Source organism: Semicossyphus pulcher, unplaced genomic scaffold (genome assembly GCF_022749685.1).
Source record: "Semicossyphus pulcher isolate SPU_LCO1_2020_fin unplaced genomic scaffold, fSemPul1.0.p SCAF_20, whole genome shotgun sequence".
Taxonomy (NCBI): Eukaryota; Metazoa; Chordata; class Actinopteri; order Labriformes; family Labridae; genus Semicossyphus; species Semicossyphus pulcher.
Window position 1 is genome coordinate 19,700,779 of NW_027211694.1, and position 18,663 is coordinate 19,719,441.

At 39.9% G+C, this 18,663-nt stretch overlaps 2 protein-coding genes across 2 annotated transcripts; both read left to right on the plus strand.

The window, feature by feature from the left end:
* The first annotated feature begins 1,771 nt into the window (after window positions 1-1,771).
* LOC138599875 (NXPE family member 3-like) lies at window positions 1,772-5,813 on the plus strand. Its single transcript, XM_069671630.1, has 5 exons — window positions 1,772-2,143; window positions 3,295-3,596; window positions 3,952-4,022; window positions 4,970-5,176; window positions 5,260-5,813. Exons 1-5 carry the CDS (start codon window positions 1,967-1,969, stop codon window positions 5,811-5,813), a joined length of 1,311 nt encoding a protein of 436 aa, XP_069527731.1. The 5' UTR covers window positions 1,772-1,966.
* Window positions 5,814-14,753: 8,940 nt separating this feature from the next.
* On the plus strand, window positions 14,754-18,346 carry LOC138599876 (NXPE family member 3-like). The gene is made up of 5 exons (XM_069671631.1): window positions 14,754-15,125; window positions 15,988-16,289; window positions 16,666-16,736; window positions 17,503-17,709; window positions 17,793-18,346. The coding sequence occupies exons 1-5, from the start codon at window positions 14,949-14,951 to the stop codon at window positions 18,344-18,346; spliced, it is 1,311 nt and encodes a 436-aa protein (XP_069527732.1). The 5' UTR covers window positions 14,754-14,948.
* The last annotated feature ends 317 nt before the right edge of the window (window positions 18,347-18,663 follow it).

Genomic DNA, 18,663 nt, shown 5'->3' on the forward strand with positions numbered 1-18,663 from the left:
CTGAAGGTGAGAACTTGGTTTTCCTGGGAACACTTTAAAAGTGGACCCTGTATGAAATGTTGAATATTGGTCAGATTTCAGGCTACTCTTTTTAACTGTCTTTTAATGTGTCTCAGATAACGGTCACGTTTATGTTGCAAATGAATGCAATATGAGTTTCTGGGTAATTTTCTTTGAAAAAATCTTTTGCTGCAATTTTAAAACCATCGCTGTGTTCCAAACTACTGGTTCCCATTTCTTCCCACTGAAGACACAAAATGAACAAATAGGTGACAAATATTGAAACTATTTCCTAAAACCAAATGATGCCCAAAACACACTTCAGTCAAGTCAAGTCAAATGTATTTGTATAGCACATTAAAACAATGTGAGCTGACCAAAGTGCTTCACAGGCAGTGGCAGATAAAACTGTAAAAACACACAACAAATGATCACAAACAAATATAAAAATGAAATAAAAAATAAGAGTTCTGATAAATATGAGAGAACTGATCCATGAAGTGACTTCATAACAAGAAATACAATTTTAAAAATGAATTCAAAAATTGACAGGGAGCCAGTAGAGGGAGGCGAGTACGGGGGAGTAATGCTCAGGCTTTTATGTACCTGTTAAAGATCTGGCAGGTTTTATGCAGAGGTTTTTACACATGTTGACAGTGGGCACAAGTTCATGACAGATCTGACTGGTGGAGTCAGAAGGGCCAAACAGAACTACTTCAGTAGTTTGGGATAACTAAATGCGATTTCTGTTGGACTTTAAGATACTCGTGAATTTGAATTTACTCTATTTGATAGAAACGATAAAATTTAACATAGTTCCAGTACAGAGCACGAAACTGATGTGTTGCATGAAGAGTTTATAGCTTTAGCTAATTTGAACTTTTTCCCTAGTTGGGCCTTTACATATACAGTGTAATAAAAAAATAAAGCAGTCAATATCATAAAAACACATAAAGCTACGGATTTGAAAGTACAGTTAAAAGTATCTGGAGGATATATTTAAATATGACTTTTGACTCTGCATCTAACTGCCCTGTTGTGTTCAAAGCTTATAATCCCTCCTGAACTATTTGCGTCACTTTACCTCAATCTCCCCCGCTGTGATCTGCAAAGATTCATTGGGGGAATCAGTGAGATGTACTGGCTTTACTTAATGCTCCCCTGATCGTCACAAAAACAAAGTGCCCAGTCTTTCTGCAGTGCAAAAAGGTGCATAGTGCAAATAGCAGATTTGTTCACACCTAGCGTCCATATTGTATTAGTAGCACTTGTGGGCCTCTAGGACTTAAAATGGGGTGTGGTAAGATGCACCAACCACTGTTGGTGCTATGCCATAAGAAAGCGATTATATATGATTAATGTTATACGCAAAATACATCTTTGATTAATTAAGAGACTAAATATGTGCTTTACTGTGTGCCCAGATTTTGCGCCATATAACAAGCAAAAGTGGAGCGGGTCCTAAATGCACTTGCGCCATGACCTACAAAGAACAAGAACTATTTAAGAGTGAATTCCAGCAGCTTACACCTAACAGATCAACGTTTGTTATCATCCATAAATATTGTGTCATTTTGTTGTGTAGAGCAGAAAAAAATGTCCTTCTTGCCCTTTTTGTTTTATTTAGTTCATTTGCTTTTCTTACATTTGTTTAAGGCATCTTTGTCACAATCTTTCTGTCTCAACCCCCTGCCAGTTAAAGTATGAAGAAACCTCCCCCATCAACCTCCAGGGAGCTACCACTGATCCTCAGAAGCATCATGGCTTCTGCACCTTCCAGCCACTGTCCTCTACAGACGCTGTAGAGGAACGCCTCATATTAGACTCGATTGCTTGGCCAGAAACTCCACTTTTGCCAGCTCCTCTTCCACTGAAGCAGACAAGTGATCCTGCCCACAGCACCTTCACCATTCTCCCAGGGAAGAGGGAGGGGGGGCAGTGGCATGTAGGGGATCAGCTGGAGGTTATGATCAAAATATACGACTTTCAAGGTCAAGCCAAGAAGTCTGGAGGAGATGTCTTAATTGCACAGTTGCACAACAAGACACTTGGAGCAGGTGTGGCCGGGCAAGTGGTGGATCACCTCAATGGCTCCTACTCTGCTGTATTCTCTTTACTCTGGGAAGGAAGTGCACAGGTTGAGGTAATGCTAAAGGCTATCTTTTTAAATGTAATTGTTCTATAGGTGTTTAAAATATGTTATATAAACCTCTCCCCACTGACTTACTGTTGCTAACAAGTGTCAACTTCCAGAACCAATAAATTAAGTCATTGTGGAAGTGCCAAAAACTGCAGTACCTTTAATAACCACTGGAGGCTGCCTCTAATAGTGAGCCAATCTCCACTGATCTCCATGTTAAATGCCCAACTTTACTACCCAATTAAACATGTTTACAGCTTGGTTCTTATGTTTTTAGACTCTTGAGGATATTTCTTTGAACTATAGAGACTAAAAACAGGGTTTTAATATTTAGGCTTTAATTAAGAGTATTCTTGTTTTTATTTTTATCAATCAATTAATTGGCTAGTTGTGTAGTTAATGCACTATATGACTGCCCAAGAAGTCCTTGCTCCATTTTTTTTGGTGAGTGAATATCTAGTATAATTTTATTCAACTGTTAGCACTTACTAGCAGGTAACTGTGTCTGCACTTGCTTTACCTGGCTTGTTAGCTAGTCGAGTGTTTGTCACTGATTGATTTGTGGTGCCCGTACATAAATGTCAGGATTGTTTTTTGTCACTTAGAATGGCTGGCTGTAGTGGTAAGAGGACCAATTGTACTCGCTAACAAGAGGGTGCCAGGTTCATTTCTGTTGTGTTGAAGAACGTGCGGACCGCATCTCCAATTTACACACTTTACTTTATTGTGCTCTGCAAATCACAACTCTGAAAAACCTCCTGATTTTTACAACACTTGTTTCTGGCAGACTGTCGTAACTGCCATTAAACTACAGCCATGACCGGTGCCGATGTGGCTCATACACAACAATTTCATTCTGTGCTTAACTATTTAGTTTGCTAATCTATGAATTAGCCTTGGGCAGACAGTTTGTAATATAACTGTGATAACTCCTCGCTCCTCTCTACTGACTCAAAGAAACAACAAAAAAAACAATTCTTCTCCTTCTTATTTCTAATCACCAGCTGTCATTTTTGTCACCTTAAAACTGTCAGTAGCATGTAACAAACTGTTGCTAGCTTCATGTAGCTAATCAGTAAACATTTGCTCTATGAAGTAAGCTGCCGGGTAACTTGACATGACTGAGTGAAAACTCTGGTTCTCTGTACTATCAGGTGACGCTGGTTCACCCAAGTGAGGCTGTCACAGTGCTGCACAGGCTGAACAAAGAACAGCCTGATAGGATTTCCTTCAAGAGCCTCTTCCGCTCAGGCTCAATTTCTCAAACTACCATCTGTAACATCTGCCTACGTGAAACCGGGCAGCCGCTGTGCAACTTCACGGACCTCCGGACGGGTGAGCCTTGGTTCTGCTACAAGCCAAAACAGCTGAGCTGTGATGACAGGATTAGCCACATGATAGGAAACTCCAAAGAACTCCAAACACTCAAGGCCACAGAGGATAAGCTTTTCCAAAGGTGAGGGAGGAGAGAGAAGAAAGTTAATTTAGTTTCAATTATAATACATATTTATATATATATATATATATATACAGTAGAGCTAACTATGTTTCTTCTTGGTGTAATATGTCAAGTTTGTAACAACAGGCAGTAAAGATTGAGTCTAAAGATGTTACCAGTTTAAGAATAACAAAAAACAGTCTGAATCAATTCGTTGACTTATATTAACAAAGTAGACAGCGTATCTTCAAAGTCCAACTAAGGAAGCAGAATTATTGAATGTTAAAGCATTTTCTTCTGATAAATAACATGACGTTGGTTTTACATGTTGAATGTGTGTATGAGATACTTTATTATGTGAGCTTTTCTTCAGGGGTGTCAACATGAAAGTCTTCATTCAGGCTTCAGGACCTGCTAACGTCGCTGTTTTGCCTCAAAGGAAAGGTAAAGCAGGATCTTTCCTACCTTCACCATTACCTATGATAACAATTCAAAACCTTGTGTGCTTAAGACCATGAAAGTAAAAGTGTCTGCAAAAATCGCACACAACCTAGCTCTGTATTGACGCCAGAGCAAAGTGTTGGCAGAAAAGAGTCGCTGTGTATGTAGTTGCTCCGGATTAATAATATCCCATAAAAGGCTCATTAAACCATAAAAACACAGCTCAAGAGCTAGAACTTTTTAGTACAAGTTAACCATTATAATAAACAACACCTTAACAACTGCCAATGTTCTGCTTAAATGATGAACATTTTCATGTTAGTTTCAGTGGCTGCTATTAGTAGATACACTAGAATCCAAGGCAGTCAAAATGGATCTCTTATTTTAGCTTTTGCATTATTATTATTTCTGGAAGACCATACTCAAAGGTTGGTGTGTGATGTTAAGTCAGTTTAGGTTTTGATCCCTGAAAAGGCAACTTTTGTAACTAATAAGGCTGATAGTGTTCCATGTTTTCCCTTTTGTCTAAACAAGTCACAGGAAAAGAAGAAAACCAAGAATGGGCTGATTGTACTTTGCATTGCCTGTGTAGCCAAAGTGCTTATTTATTTCAAAACTACTAAATTAGAGTCGATCACAGTAAGAAGCACAAATGTTTTATCTCCAGCTGTACAAAGTCCTAAATGCACAATATTTGAGTATTGCTAAAACTGAACCTCATTAGATCAATAAATGTATTTGTAATCGACCCATTTATAAAGATTTATGTTTTCTGTAGAAATTAAATGAATGGTGTGCCACAAATGGTTTAACTTTTATTGAAAGAAAGTCAAGATCGTGACCATTCTTTTCACTTTTCTCTGGGTCATTTGCTGGTTCTTGTCTTTTCATGGGAATTGTCTGCAATCAGTACAATATAAAATAACTCTTCCCACATCCTTTTCTCTCAGGTCAACCTGAGGACAAGAAAAACATTGGGAAGTCTGGAGTTTCTGGCTATTACTACCAGGGTGTGTGGAGAGCACTTGGTGAAATCAAAGTTCGCCAATTCAACACCACCTCTGCCGTCAATCAGTGTCTGAAAGGCAAGATTGTCCACCTGTATGGAGACTCCACCATCAGGCAGTGGTTTGAATACCTCGATGCTTTCCTACCAGGTAGCTGATCCACAGGGATTTCTGGAAACAGTTTTATTTTATTTACACCTCTGCTTAACCTCTCCACTCTGTACTTTTTTCAGATGCCAAGGAGTTCAACCTGTACAGCATGAGACAAGCAGGACCTTTCATGTTGTTGGACAAAGCAAACCAATTCTTGGCAACATACCGCTGCCACGGTCTTCCTCTTCGTTCTTACACCATGTCAAGCAGCGCGCTGCATTACATTGCCAATGAAATAGATGGGTTAACTGGCGGCGACAACACTGTCATAGTTTTTGGCGTCTGGGCTCACTTTGGTACTTTCCCAGTTGAGCTCTACATCCGACGGCTTCAGAGCATCCGCAGGGCAGTGGTGCGTTTGCTGAACAGGTCTCCAGGTACTCTGGTTGTCATCAGGACTCCAAACCTTAAAACTTTGACACTTAGATCGGCCCTTACCAACAGTGACTGGTACGCGCTTCAAGAAGACAAGGTCCTCAGAGCCATGTTTAAAGGACTTAATGTTCGTCTGGTGGACGCCTGGGAGATGACTCTGGCTCACCACCTGCCACATTTGCTTCATCCACAACCTCCCATCATTAAGAATATGATTGATGTTCTCTTGTCCTACGTGTGCCCCCAAAAAGGCAGCTAGATGTGGATTTGGACAAGAAGAGACTTTGGGGAAATTCAAGCACACATCCATTTACTTGAATTTCTCCCACACTATTTTTGTTCTCCTGTGTTTCTACTAGGTGCTGCATTTTCCTTCAGCAGTCCATGCATAGACTAAGTAGGTATGATTATTTTACTCTATTTTTAACCAGTGGATGTTGAGCACAAAAGCGACGGAACAGGGCTGAAAACAGCTCCAAGTTAACTTGACTTTCATAAAAAACACTGGTGAATGCTTGTTACGTGTGGCCCGTTTTGGTTTTGCCCTGTTATCGCTCTCCATGTTTCTCGCGCTCAGGGAGAAGGTACAAGGAGTGCAGAGTGGGGGAAGGTACACACACACTGAAAGTTTTATTTTTTTGTGTCCTCTAATATAATTTTCCCAAGCAGGTCTTTCCCCAGCATGTTTTGTTTGCTGTTCGGGTTTGTTGTGCTAGTTTGCTGTTTTAGTTTGGGCTGGAGATCTCCGATAGTCCAGTTATTCGTCTTTTGTTTTATGCTAGTTTTCCTGGTTATAGTTAGTTTAGGGGGAGGTGCTGAGAACGACTGTCCATCGCGTGGCTGACGCAACATCTTCCCATCATAAATTAATTTTGGCTGGGGTCTCCAGCCCATTTTGTTTTCCATTAGTGTATTCATGACATTTTTGGGTTGAATAAAGCCTGTGGGTTTAAACTTGTACCTCTTTTTATATGTTGCGGTCCCAACTTTGAGCCTTAGGTTCATTTCTTTCTTTAGTTAGGGAGGCTGTGACAATGCTTTACACATTCAACTCTTTGAGCTGTGTCTTGAGATTATAAAGCAACTTTCCAGGCGCTGCAGGAAATCACACCCTAAGGTAGAATCAGACAAGCAGATAAAGAAAATCCCAAAATTTCATTAAACGTCAGTCTCGAAGCCAATTTCTTAATAAGCCAACCTATGAAATCAAAAGCTCCATTACCTTCGTGGGAATGTAAATTTCTGGATCTGACAATTCATTGACTCATCTGGTCAATTTAGGATCGACATCTGGCCTGACTTAAGCAGTTGGACCATTTGCGAGTACAGGAATTTCAGCAGACATTGGAAAAGGTCAGGGCCGTGTCTTCAATCATCTTGAGCATAGGGCTGACCAGTTCAGGAACATGAAGCAGAAAGCTAGATCAGACACCCTGTTAACGCATGAAAGTTCGCCTGCGGGGCTTTCCTCATGACTGGCTGAGACTGGAAGTAGGCATTGCCAAAGGGTGCTAGAACAATGAACCTTCTCAACCATTCATCAGAGAAGTTCTGTCTGGTTACAGTGCTGGTGAGCAGCATCTTACAGGCAGTCATCACCGCTTGGATAACCTCACCATCCCAGCAAGTCAGTACCTGAAGAAAGGTGGATTTAGGAGGACTTGGTGGAACTTACTGTTCAGTTAAGAATAGTTCAGAATTATAGGGTCTTTATCTCAAATATTGGATGACATCAATCAATGGTACATAATGGTAAAAGTTATTTTTCTTAATATTCACATGAACCAGAATTACATTATTGTTGTGGCTTCTCTTCTCCCAATTCATATCTACTTCTTAGTTTAAATAGTGCTGTAAACCTTGGGGATGTAAGTAGTACCAGTTCAGTTTATTGTTCCTTACAGCCAAGGGTTTATTCTTTCTGAACTGAAGCGTAACATGGTTATCAGATGACTCCTGGGATGGTTTATATTCCAGATAATGTTGTTATCCAGCAGGGTGGGAGGTTCTCATATAGAAAGTCAATGGAGCAAAAATTGGAGTGAATTCACTTTGTAGGAACAGCAACAGCAACATATTGATCAAAATTCTCCCAAGAGACGTGAATATGTTTCATGGATCACTCCAATACAAACTGCTTGCTTCTACATTATACTACTTAACTACTATATGCATTAAACAATAATATATTTACTGAGTGATTACTTGTAATTTAAAATATCCAAATAATCTATAGAAAATAAAATTATAACTGGGTCATGCTTTTGGTTGTGGATGATGGAAAGTGGGGACATGTGATATCTCTGTATATTGCACTTTTTTACATTTTAAATATCATGCATACAGAACCTGTGAGCATATGAAATAGGGAGTATCCTTTAATGTGCTTATACAATCTGATAGTAGTTTAAAGATGAACTCACTGGGAATTGAAAACAGTCAAGAAATCAGGTTGTACGCATATAATCATTTAATGAAAATGTATTTTATGCTCAAGAAACAAAGTAACATGATAATATTACCTGCCTAATGTTGCTTCTACATGTTTTTTAAATTTTCAGATTTAACACCCACATTTTTAGGAATGCAAAGATTTCACAGATGCCTGTTAATTGAATTATGGTCATCCATCATTCTTAATGATCTCTAAAAGGAGAACCTTAGTGATGACCACATTGAACATGCACGGGATGAAATGTTCACATAATTTCAAGACAAACACTGAGAGAACCCAGGTAGTAGCAGTAACTAGGACCTGTGTCTATAACTAATAAAGCATGCTTTAAAATAGGTTAAAGGAGAAAGTGCTAAAGTCTAATACCACTCTCGCTGTGCTACAAGAAAAGCCAGCATGGAGTAAAACTTGGATCCTCTCACACAGACTTGATCGTCATTCTGGTGGCCTTCATGGAGTAAGGCGCAAGGGTTTTCCAGGTTTTCCAGTGGAGGCCTGACGCCCAACCCATGTGGTCACCTGCGCGATGCCAGTCACCATTCAGACTGGCAGAGCCACAGCGGCTGTACCACCAACCACCACCACCTACATGGTTGAAATTCAGTCTCAAATTGTCAGAATTTCAGCGACACTGTTCTTTGCTTTTCAGGTTTGAAATCTTGTAGTTTTGAGTTTGAGTTTTGACAGGGTGAATCTTTTTATTGCAAAAGTTTTGTGGATGTACATTTGCATGCGTATCTATGACTCGTCCATCAGAGCTAAGTTAACAACACCCACTTTAACATCCTGGTTGCATATCTGTACCGTGTCATTAATTGGTGGAGGAGTCTGCCCTCTTTCTAAATGCTGAATACAAATACAAAATATTTGATTGCACTTTACTTCAGCAATGAGCAGACAAACCTTTCAGAGCGAATACCTTTGCTTCCAGGACCCAGCAGTTTTTTTTTGTCATAAAATAATTTACTTTAAATGGAATATGCTGAGTAACATGATACGATTGATAACTCTCTAATGTTTGTGCAAAGTATTTAGCTAGAGTCAGAGGCAGGGTTGGTGCAGCTTTAGCAGTATTGCAGGCATCGTACCGGCCCGCCGGGGTGAAGAAGGAGCTGACCTGTAATCCCGGACTTCCTCTGGTTGCGTGTCTGTTGCGTAACAGCTGCGCTGTGGTTTGACTCTGCCTCCGGGCAGCCGGAGCTGTGACGCAGCTGAGGTGCAGCGCAGTGGAGCAGGTGGAAGCACTCTCATTGACTAAAGTGAAACCTATCAGCTCCGCTGCTGTTACAGAGCGGAGACACACCGAACACGCATCTGGTGGAATTTACCAGTTAGGCAAGCAATGGACAACTCATTTCTTTGATATTCCATCTGTACACAAACGTAATTTGCAGTAAAACAACAAGCTAGGCTAACTGAATTTTAGCTCCAACGCAAAATTTCATACACATACATTCATACAGATATGAGTGATATTAGTCTCATTATCAAACTGAAAAAAAGCAGTTGAACATATTTCCCAAACTGTGAAACCACGATAACCATAAAAAACTGTAAAGTTGTAAAAGACTCGATGCAATATGAAACACCTCTTGCTCTTTAACCTTTACATTTATGAACCTTTAAATTCAGTTTGAGTAAAATAAACTTTCTGCCCTTTAGCAAGTGAGAGCCCTGAGCTGAGCTGGGTCACCATTCTGGAAGGCTTCATGAACCAGAAAAGAGCCTGCTGAGGACAAAATCGAAGGCCAGAGGCAAGCCGAGCTGGCTCATCAGTCTGCTACTCTTTATGAAGCAGAGAGAGCAGCAAAGAGGGAACGTTGCTCTTTGGTCTTCTGTCAGAGAGAAGCCGAGGAACCTTGTTGCCTGTTATAGAATAACTGCCCTTATTGTTTTCACCTGCTCCCTTGATTGTCTCACCTGTGTCCGATTAGTCTCACCTCCCCAGTGTATTTAGTCCCTGTCCCAGTTCATTGCGTCTATGCTCGTGGAACCCTGGTTACCTGTTGCCTGTGCTCTGTTAGATTTTCCTCATGGCTCCCATTTCTGTTGGATTAGTGGTTGTACCTTTTGTTTCCTGGACTCTGGCAAGAGGGGGTCAGGTGACGTGGATAATTATTTAAGACAAACTACCTGTGAGGTGGCTGATCACAGCATTTATAGATAGATTCTTTTTTTATTTAGTTTCTTTTTTATCGTCTGCACAAAAATCCAGCACAGAGCTGCGAATTTATTGATTTCATTGTAAAGTAAATAATAAATAATAAAATTATAGACCTACTGCTGCTGTGTCTGATGCCTCTGTTCCCCGAACCCTCTTGTCAGCCACTTAATTTCAATCTCCAATAGATAATAAAACTTGGTTAAAAAAACCATAAATACAAACAAATAAACCCGAGTCCATCCGGATGAGACTGCACACAGGTTAGCTGCTTGGTCTTATATACTTTAAACCCCTCCCTCGCTGGGCTTCGGCAAGTTTTTTCCCATTTTCAGGTCTCCTAATTAGTTAAAGTGTGTCGCGAGTGGCAGACTTGTGCCACCACCTGCTGGAGCCCCCCTTCCCCCAACTCTGGCTCTCTGCCCTCAGCTTGTGTCCCTTCAGTTTCGTCCGACCCATTTCAAACTTTTCCATAGGACTCTTCCTCACTCCGGCCAATTAGGCACGCTCATGCACTGTACACCTGTGTTTTTTTCTACTAGATCAGATAAGGCGGCCAGTTTCCCACCCTTTGATTTGCACCTGGCTTTTATAATGAGCCCAGAGAGTTTCTCAGCTTAGGATTCTATTTTAGAGCTTTAAAGCATTGGATTATAAGAATTTACTTTAAAACATTTGACTGTAAAACCTTCACTATAAAACATTTGACTGTTAAACTTTATCTTTAAGACATTTGACAATAAAAACTTTAACTTTAAGACATTTCATTATAAGAACTTTAACTTTTAAAACATTTGACTATAAAGTTTCAACAAAAACATTTCATTATAAAACTTTTGATTATATAACTTTAACTCTAAAACATTTAATTATAAAGTTTCAATTTTTTTTCCAACACCTCAACACTTTGTAATATAATTATTCTGTATCTAGGTATGTAGCTGTAATATGTGATCATATATTTTGCCATCATGGCACATTAAACTGTTATATTTTCTGTAGATCTGCGCTGTGAGAATAAAGAGCGAACTGCGTGGATATGCGGCATCTGAAATGCGGCACTGCTACACCAAACATGTCACGTCTTTGGTTAAAACATTTCAGCGTAGGATCCACCTGTGTATCCTCGCTCTGAGCTCCTTCTGAAGCCTCCTCTCTCCTCTCTCCTCTCTCCTCCAAGTGGATTCAATACATTGGAAGATCCTCCATCATGGCCGAGGGGGAATGATTTCCGGGTCAGCTGAGGAGACAGGGTGTGATGATATGCAAATTCATGTAAAGAGAAGCGCCCCAGCTTGTTTGATTATCCACTCCGCCCTTGATGTTTTCACCTGCCTCTTGTTGTCTCACCTGTGTTTGATAGTCTTTGTCTTCCCATGTCTCTGTGCCAGTTTATCATATGTCTAATGTCTATCCTTTTGAAACTCTTTGTCGCCTGTTAGCTGACATTTGATGGATTTTTGGTGGCACCTTTTACCTGGACTGAACAATAAGCCTTTGTCTATCTGTCTATCCATCCATCCATCATTACACACTGTTACTTTAGCTTAGCTTGCTACATTTCTCTGGGGGGTAGCTTCAGTGCAGCAAGATGTAATGTCGAGTAACTGGTGGCTTAGCTCACTACATTTATAGCTTGTCCAACACAGGTTGTTTCACAAGTTTTATCTTTCTTTGGTGTTATAAAAACCCAGCCCTCTGACTGACTCTGACACATACTATTCCTTTGAGTGTAATAGAAGTTTCATTTTATAGACATTGTGAAAACTAAAAGTTTCCAACAACCCTTCTCGTAAACTCTTCACTTATTTGTATTTCAGTTTTTCTGTACCAATTTGCTGCTTTGTACTGCTCCAATACATTTCAGAAGGAAAATTGTAATTTGTACTCCATTACATCTACAATATTTGAGTAAATGTAATTAGTGACCTTAATCCCTGTATTTGTAGAAGAAAACACAACTCTAACTCTTTTAAAACCTGTCATACAAACTACTATTAAAACACCTGGGTGTCACTTGACATACCAGTCTGACAAGTTTGTTTGTTTTTCTGCAAGTCAAGCAGTCAAGCATGTCAAAGTTTCTTCGATTTACAGTCTTGTGCACACGAGATCATAAATTGTGGCCTCATTTTAAGAATTCATCCTCTCCTTTTAATTAATTGTCATAGATTCTTGAAGTTGCAGCTTCGCTCTCATCCTGACTGAGCTCAATTCTGTCACATAGGCAACAGATGATGAGCTGGATGGGGAGGGGGCACGTCTCACCAGTTTATTGTGAAGTCATAAAGACATTACTTTTACTGTTATTACTAGGGGTTAAATCAGTACGGGGCTGTCCAAGGCTGAACCTCGGCATATAGGCTACTGGCACACTTTCACCTCAAGACGGTCTGGACCATTACACACGACGCAGAAGAGTGTCTGTATGAGGAGCTGTTCTTGCTAACTCACTCCAAGGAGGAAGCTTTGTCATAATTTAGGGGTGTCAAAGATACGGCTGAGGAGTTTGTGACGCTCCAGTGCGATGCTCTTTTATACGAATACAATATTATACAACATATTTATGCCCACAAAGAGGGGCGTTCATATGGACCTTAACAATTAAGTTAAAATTTTAGCAAATAAAAATCGTATTATTAGCTTAACAAGGATTGAGTTACCAAATGGTTTTTTGTTGTATGTTTTAATTCAGAACCAGAGGAGGACTGATGGAGGTCAAAGGTTGTATAAGACACAAGTTCTGCAAAAACCTTCCAAAGTGCTGCTTCCTCTTCCTGGCTGTGTTTGTCTTCATCGCTATTCTTGGTTACCTGGACCTACTGAAGGTGAGAACTTGGTTTTCCTGGGAACACTTTAAAAGTGGACCCTGTATGAAATGTTGAATATTGGTCGGATTTCAGGCTACTCTTTTTAACTGTCTTTTAATGTGTCTCAGATTACAGTCACGTTTATGTTGCAAATAAATGCAATATGAGTTTCTGGGTAATTTTCTTTAAAAAAATCTTTTGTTGCAATTTTAAAACCATCGCTGTGTTCCAAACTACTGGTTCCCATTTCTTCCCACTGAAGACACAAAATGAACAAATAGGTGACAAATATTGAAACTATTTACTAAAACAAAATGATGCCCAAAACACACTTCAGTCAAGTCAAGTCAAATGTATTTGTATAGCACATTAAAACAATGTGAGCTGACCAAAGTGCTTCGCAGGCAGTGGCAGATAAAACTGTAAAAACACACAACAAATGATCACAAACAAATATAAAAATGAAATAAAAAATAAGAGTTCTGATAAATATGAGAGAGCCGATCCATGAAGTGACTTCATAACAAGAAATACAATTTTAAAAATGAATTCAAAAATTGACAGGGAGCCAGTAGAGGGAGGCGAGTACGGGGGAGTAATGCTCGCGCTTTTATGTACCTGTTAAAGATCTGGCAGGTTTTATGCAGAGGTTTTTACACATGTTGACAGTGGGCACAAGTTCATGACAGATCTGACTGGTGGAGTCAGAAGGGCCAAACAGAACTACTTCAGTAGTTTGGGATAACTAAATGCGATTTCTGTCGGACTTTAAGATACTCGTGAATTTGAATTTACTCTATTTGATAGAAACGATAAAATTTAACATAGTTCCAGTACAGAGCACGAAACTGATGTGTTGCAAGAAGAGTTTAGAGCTTTAGCTAATTTGAACTTTTGTCCCTAGTTGGGCCTTTTCATATACAGTGTCATAAAAAAATAAAGCAGTCAGTATCATAAAAACACATAAAACTACGGATTTGAAAGTACAGTTAAAAGTATCTGGAGGATATATTTAAATATGACTTTTGACTCTGCATCTAACTGCCCTATTGTGTTCAAAGCTTATAATCCCTCCTGAACTATTTGTGTCACTTTACCTCAATCTCCCCCGCTGTGATCTGCAAAGATTCATTGGGGGAATCAGTGAGATGTACTGGCTTTACTTAATGCTCCCCTGATCGTCAGAAAAACAAAGTGCCCAGTCTTTCTGCAGTGCAAAAAGGTGCAAAGTGCAAATAGCAGATTTGTTCACACCTGGCGTCCATATTGTATTAGTAGCACTTGTGGGCCTCTAGGACTTAAAATGGGGTGTGGTAAGATGCACCAACCACTGTTGGTGCTATGCCATAAGAAAGCGATTATATATGATTAATGTTATATGCAAAATACATCTTTGATTAATTAAGAGACTAAATATGTGCTTTACTGTGTGCCCAGATTTTGCGCCATTTAACAAGCAAAAGTGGAGCGGGTCCTAAATGCACTTGCGCCATGACCTACAAAGAACAAGAACTATTTAAGAGTGAATTCCAGCAGCTTACACCTAACAGATCAACGATTGTTACCATCCATAAATATTGTGTCATTTTGTTGTGTAGAGCAGAAAAAAATGTCCTTCTTGCCCTTTTTGTTTTATTTAGTTCATTTGCTTGTTTAAGGCATCTTTGTCACAATCTTTCTGTCTCAACCCCCTGCCAGTTGAAGTATGAAGAAATCTCCACCATCAACCTCCAGGGAGCTACCACTGATCCTCAGAAGCATCATGGCTTCTGCACCTTCCAGCCACTGTCCTCTACAGACGCTGTAGAGGAACGCCTCATATTAGACTCGATTGCTTGGCCAGAAACTCCACTTTTGCCAGCTCCTCTTCCACTGAATCAGACAAGTGATCCTGCCCACAGCACCTTCACCATTCTCCCAGGGAAGAGGGAGGGGGGGCAGTGGCATGTAGGGGATCAGCTGGAGGTTATGATCAAAATATACGACTTCCAAGGTCAAGCCAAGAAGTCTGGAGGAGATGTCTTAATTGCACGGTTGCACAACAAGACACTTGGAGCAGGTGTGGCCGGGCAAGTGGTGGATCACCTCAATGGCTCCTACTCTGCTGTATTCTCTTTACTCTGGGAAGGAAGTGCACAGGTTGAGGTAATGCTAAAGGCTATCTCTTTAAATGTAATTGTTCTATAGGTGTTTAAAATATGTTATATAAACCTCTCCCCACTGACTTACTGTTGCTAACAAGTGTCAACTTCCAGAACCAATAAATTAAGTCATTGTGGAAGTGCCAAAAACTGCAGTACCTCCAATGACCACTGGAGGCTGCCTCTAATAGTGAGCCAATCTCCACTGATCTCCATGTTAAATGCAAAACTTTACTACCCAAATAAACATATTTACAGCTTGGTTCTTATGTTTTTAGACTCTTGACGATATTTCTTTAAACTATAGAGACTAAAAACAGGGTTTATATACCTCAGTGTGAATATCTAGTATACTGTTATTTAACTGTTAGCACTTATCAGCAGATATTTGTGTCTGCACTTGCCTTACCTGGCTTGTTAGCTTGTCAAGTGTTTGTCATTTCTCACTAATTGATTTGTTGTGCACATACATAAATGTCAGAATTGTTTTTTGTCACTTCGAAGATGGCTGGCTGTAGAGGTAAGAGGACCAATTGTACTCGCCAACAAGAGGGTGTCAGGTTCATTTCATTCTGTGGTTAACTATTTAATTTGTTAACCTATGAATTAGCCTTGGGCAGACAGTTTATTATATAACTGTGATAACTCCTCGCTCCTCTCTACTGACTCAAAGAAACAAAAAAAAAACAAACAATTCTTCTCCTTCTTATTTCTAATCACCAGCTGTCATTTTTGTCACCTTAAAACTGTCAGTAGCACGTTAACAACTGTTGCTAGCTTCATGTAGCTAATCAGTAAACATTTGCACTAAGCTGCCGGGTAATTTGACATGACTGAGTGAAAATTCTTGTTCTCTGTACTATCAGGTGACGCTGGTTCACCCTAGTGAGGCTGTCACAGTGCTGCGCAGGCTGAACAAAGAAGAGCCTGATAGGGTTTCCTTCAAGAGCCTCTTCCGCTCAGGCTCAATTTCTCAAACTACCATCTGTAACGTCTGCCTACGTGAAACCGGGCAGCCGCTGTGCAACTTCACGGACCTCCGTACGGGTGAGCCTTGGTTCTGCTACAAGCCAAAACAGCTGAGCTGTGATGACAGGATTAACCACGTGAACGGAGACACCAAAGAACTCCAAACACTCAAGGCCACAGAGGATAAGCTTTTCCAAAGGTGAGGGAGGAGAGAGAAAAAACTTTCATTAAGTTTCCATTATAATAAATATTTATATATATATATATATATATATATATGTATATATATATATGCAGTAGAGCTAACTATGTTTGTTCTTGGTGTAAAATTTCAAGTTTGTAACAACAGGCAGTAAAGATTGAGCCTAAAGATGTTACCAGAGTAAGAATAACAAAAAACAGTCTGAATCAATTCGTTGACTTATATTAACAAAGTAGACAGCGTATCTTCAAAGTCCAACTAAGGAAGAAGAATTATTGAATGTTAAAGCATTTTCTTCTGATAAATAACATGACGTTGGTTTTACATGTTGAATGTGTGTATGAGATACTTTATTATGTGAGCTTTTCTTCAGGGGTGTCAACATGAAAGTCTTCATTCAGGCTTCAGGACCTGCTAACGTCGCTGTTTTGCCTCAAAGGAAAGGTAAAGCAGGATCTTTCCTACCTTCACCGTTACCTATGATAACAATTCAAAACCTTATGTGCTTAAGACCATGAAAGTAAAAGTGTCTGCAAAAATTGCACACAACCTAGCTCTGTATTGACGCCAGAGCAAAGTTAGTTAACAACTGCCAATGTTCTGCTTAAATGATGAACATTTTCATGTTAGCTTCAGTGGCTGTTTTTAGTAGATACACTAGAATCCAAGGCAGTCAAAATGGATCTCTTATTTTAGCTTTTGCATTATTATTATTTCTGGAAGACCATACTCAAAGGTTGGTGTGTGATGTTAAGTCAGTTTAGGTTTTGATCCCTGAAAAGGCAACTTTTGTAACTTATAAGGCTGATAGTGTTCCATGTTTTCCCTTTTGTCTAAACAAGTCACAGGAAAAGAAGAAAACCAAGAATGGGCTGATTGTACTTTGCATTGCCTTTGTAGCCAAAGTGCTTATTTATTTCAAAACTACTAAATTAGAGTTGATCACAGTAAGAACCACATAAATGTTTTATCTGCAGCTGTACAATAAAGTCCAATAAATGCACAATATTTGAGTATTGCTTAAACTGAACCTCATTAGATTAATTAATGTATTTGTATTCGACCCATTTATAAAGATTTATGTTGTAGAAATTAAATGAATGGTGTGCCACAGACAGGTTAAGCAGAGAAACTGATTCTTGTCTTTTCATGGGATTTGTCTGCAATCAGTAAAATACAAAATAACTCTTCCCACATCCTTTTCTCTCAGGTCAACCTGAGGTCAAGGAAAGCATTGGGAAGTCTGGAGTTTCTGGCTATTACTACCAGGGTGTGTGGAGAGCACTAGGTGGAATCAAAGTTCGCCAATTCGACAGCCCCTCTGCCGTCAATCAGTGTCTGAAAGGCAAGATTGTCCACCTGTATGGAGACTCCACCATCAGGCAGTGGTTTGAATACCTCAATGCTTTCCTACCAGGTAGCTGATCCACAGGGATTTCTGGAAACAGTTTTATTTTGTTTAAACCTCTGCTTAACCTCTCCACTCTGTACTACTTTCAGATGCCAAGGAGTTCAACCTGTACAGCTTTAAGCAAGTAGGACCTTTCATGATGTTGGACAATGCAAACAAATTCTTGGTAACATACCGCTGCCACGGTCCTCCTATTTCTTTTCGCAACGTCCCAATCAGTGAGCTGCATTACATTGCCAATGAAATAGATGGGGTAACTGGTGGCGACAACACTGTCATAGTTTTAACTGTCTGGGCTCACTTCAACAGTTTCCCAATTGAGCTCTACATCCGACGGCTTCAGAGCATCCGCAGGGCAGTGGTGCGTTTGCTGGACAGGGCTCCAGGCACGCTGGTTGTCATCAGGACTCCAAATCTGAGAGCTTTGACGCTTAAAATGGCTCTTACCAACAGTGACTGGTTCTCGCTTCAGCAAGACAAGGTTCTCAGAGCCATTTTCAAGGGACTTAATGTTTGTCTGGTGGACGCCTTGGAGATGACTCTGGCTCACCATATGCCACACAACATCCATCCACCACGTCCCATCATTAAGAATATGATTGATGTTCTCTTGTCCTACGTATGCCCCCAAAAGGGCAGCTAGATGTGGATTTGGTCAATGAGAGTTTTGCTAAATTCAGCAAACACCCATTTGCTTGAATTTCCCCCACACGTTTTTTAAACTAACACATTTTACCCTTGGGGTCAATCTGACCCCAGGGATATTTGCCTCCAGAAAATGATTTACATACAATTGTTGACCAAGTCTTTGTGTCAGGCACTTTGTTTTTCTGTTGAATAAAGAAATAACCCCTCGATAATGAAACCTATTGGTGAGTTGACCTGTTCTCTAGTGCCACGCATCACCATCAGCCCAAACTTTTAAATTAGAATGAATGTATCTTGAAAAGTTTTCATACA

Coding starts and splice junctions, on each gene's coding strand:
- LOC138599875 (XM_069671630.1), top strand. CDS start 1,967: ATGATCAAAATATACGACTTTCAAGGTCAAGCCAAGAAGTCTGGAGGA. Junction 2,144..3,294: donor AAGGAAGTGCACAGGTTGAG/GTAATGCTAAAG, acceptor CTGTACTATCAG/GTGACGCTGGTTCACCCAAG. Junction 4,023..4,969: donor TGTTTTGCCTCAAAGGAAAG/GTAAAGCAGGAT, acceptor CTTTTCTCTCAG/GTCAACCTGAGGACAAGAAA.
- LOC138599876 (XM_069671631.1), top strand. CDS start 14,949: ATGATCAAAATATACGACTTCCAAGGTCAAGCCAAGAAGTCTGGAGGA. Junction 16,290..16,665: donor GAGGATAAGCTTTTCCAAAG/GTGAGGGAGGAG, acceptor GCTTTTCTTCAG/GGGTGTCAACATGAAAGTCT. Junction 17,710..17,792: donor CCTCAATGCTTTCCTACCAG/GTAGCTGATCCA, acceptor TACTACTTTCAG/ATGCCAAGGAGTTCAACCTG.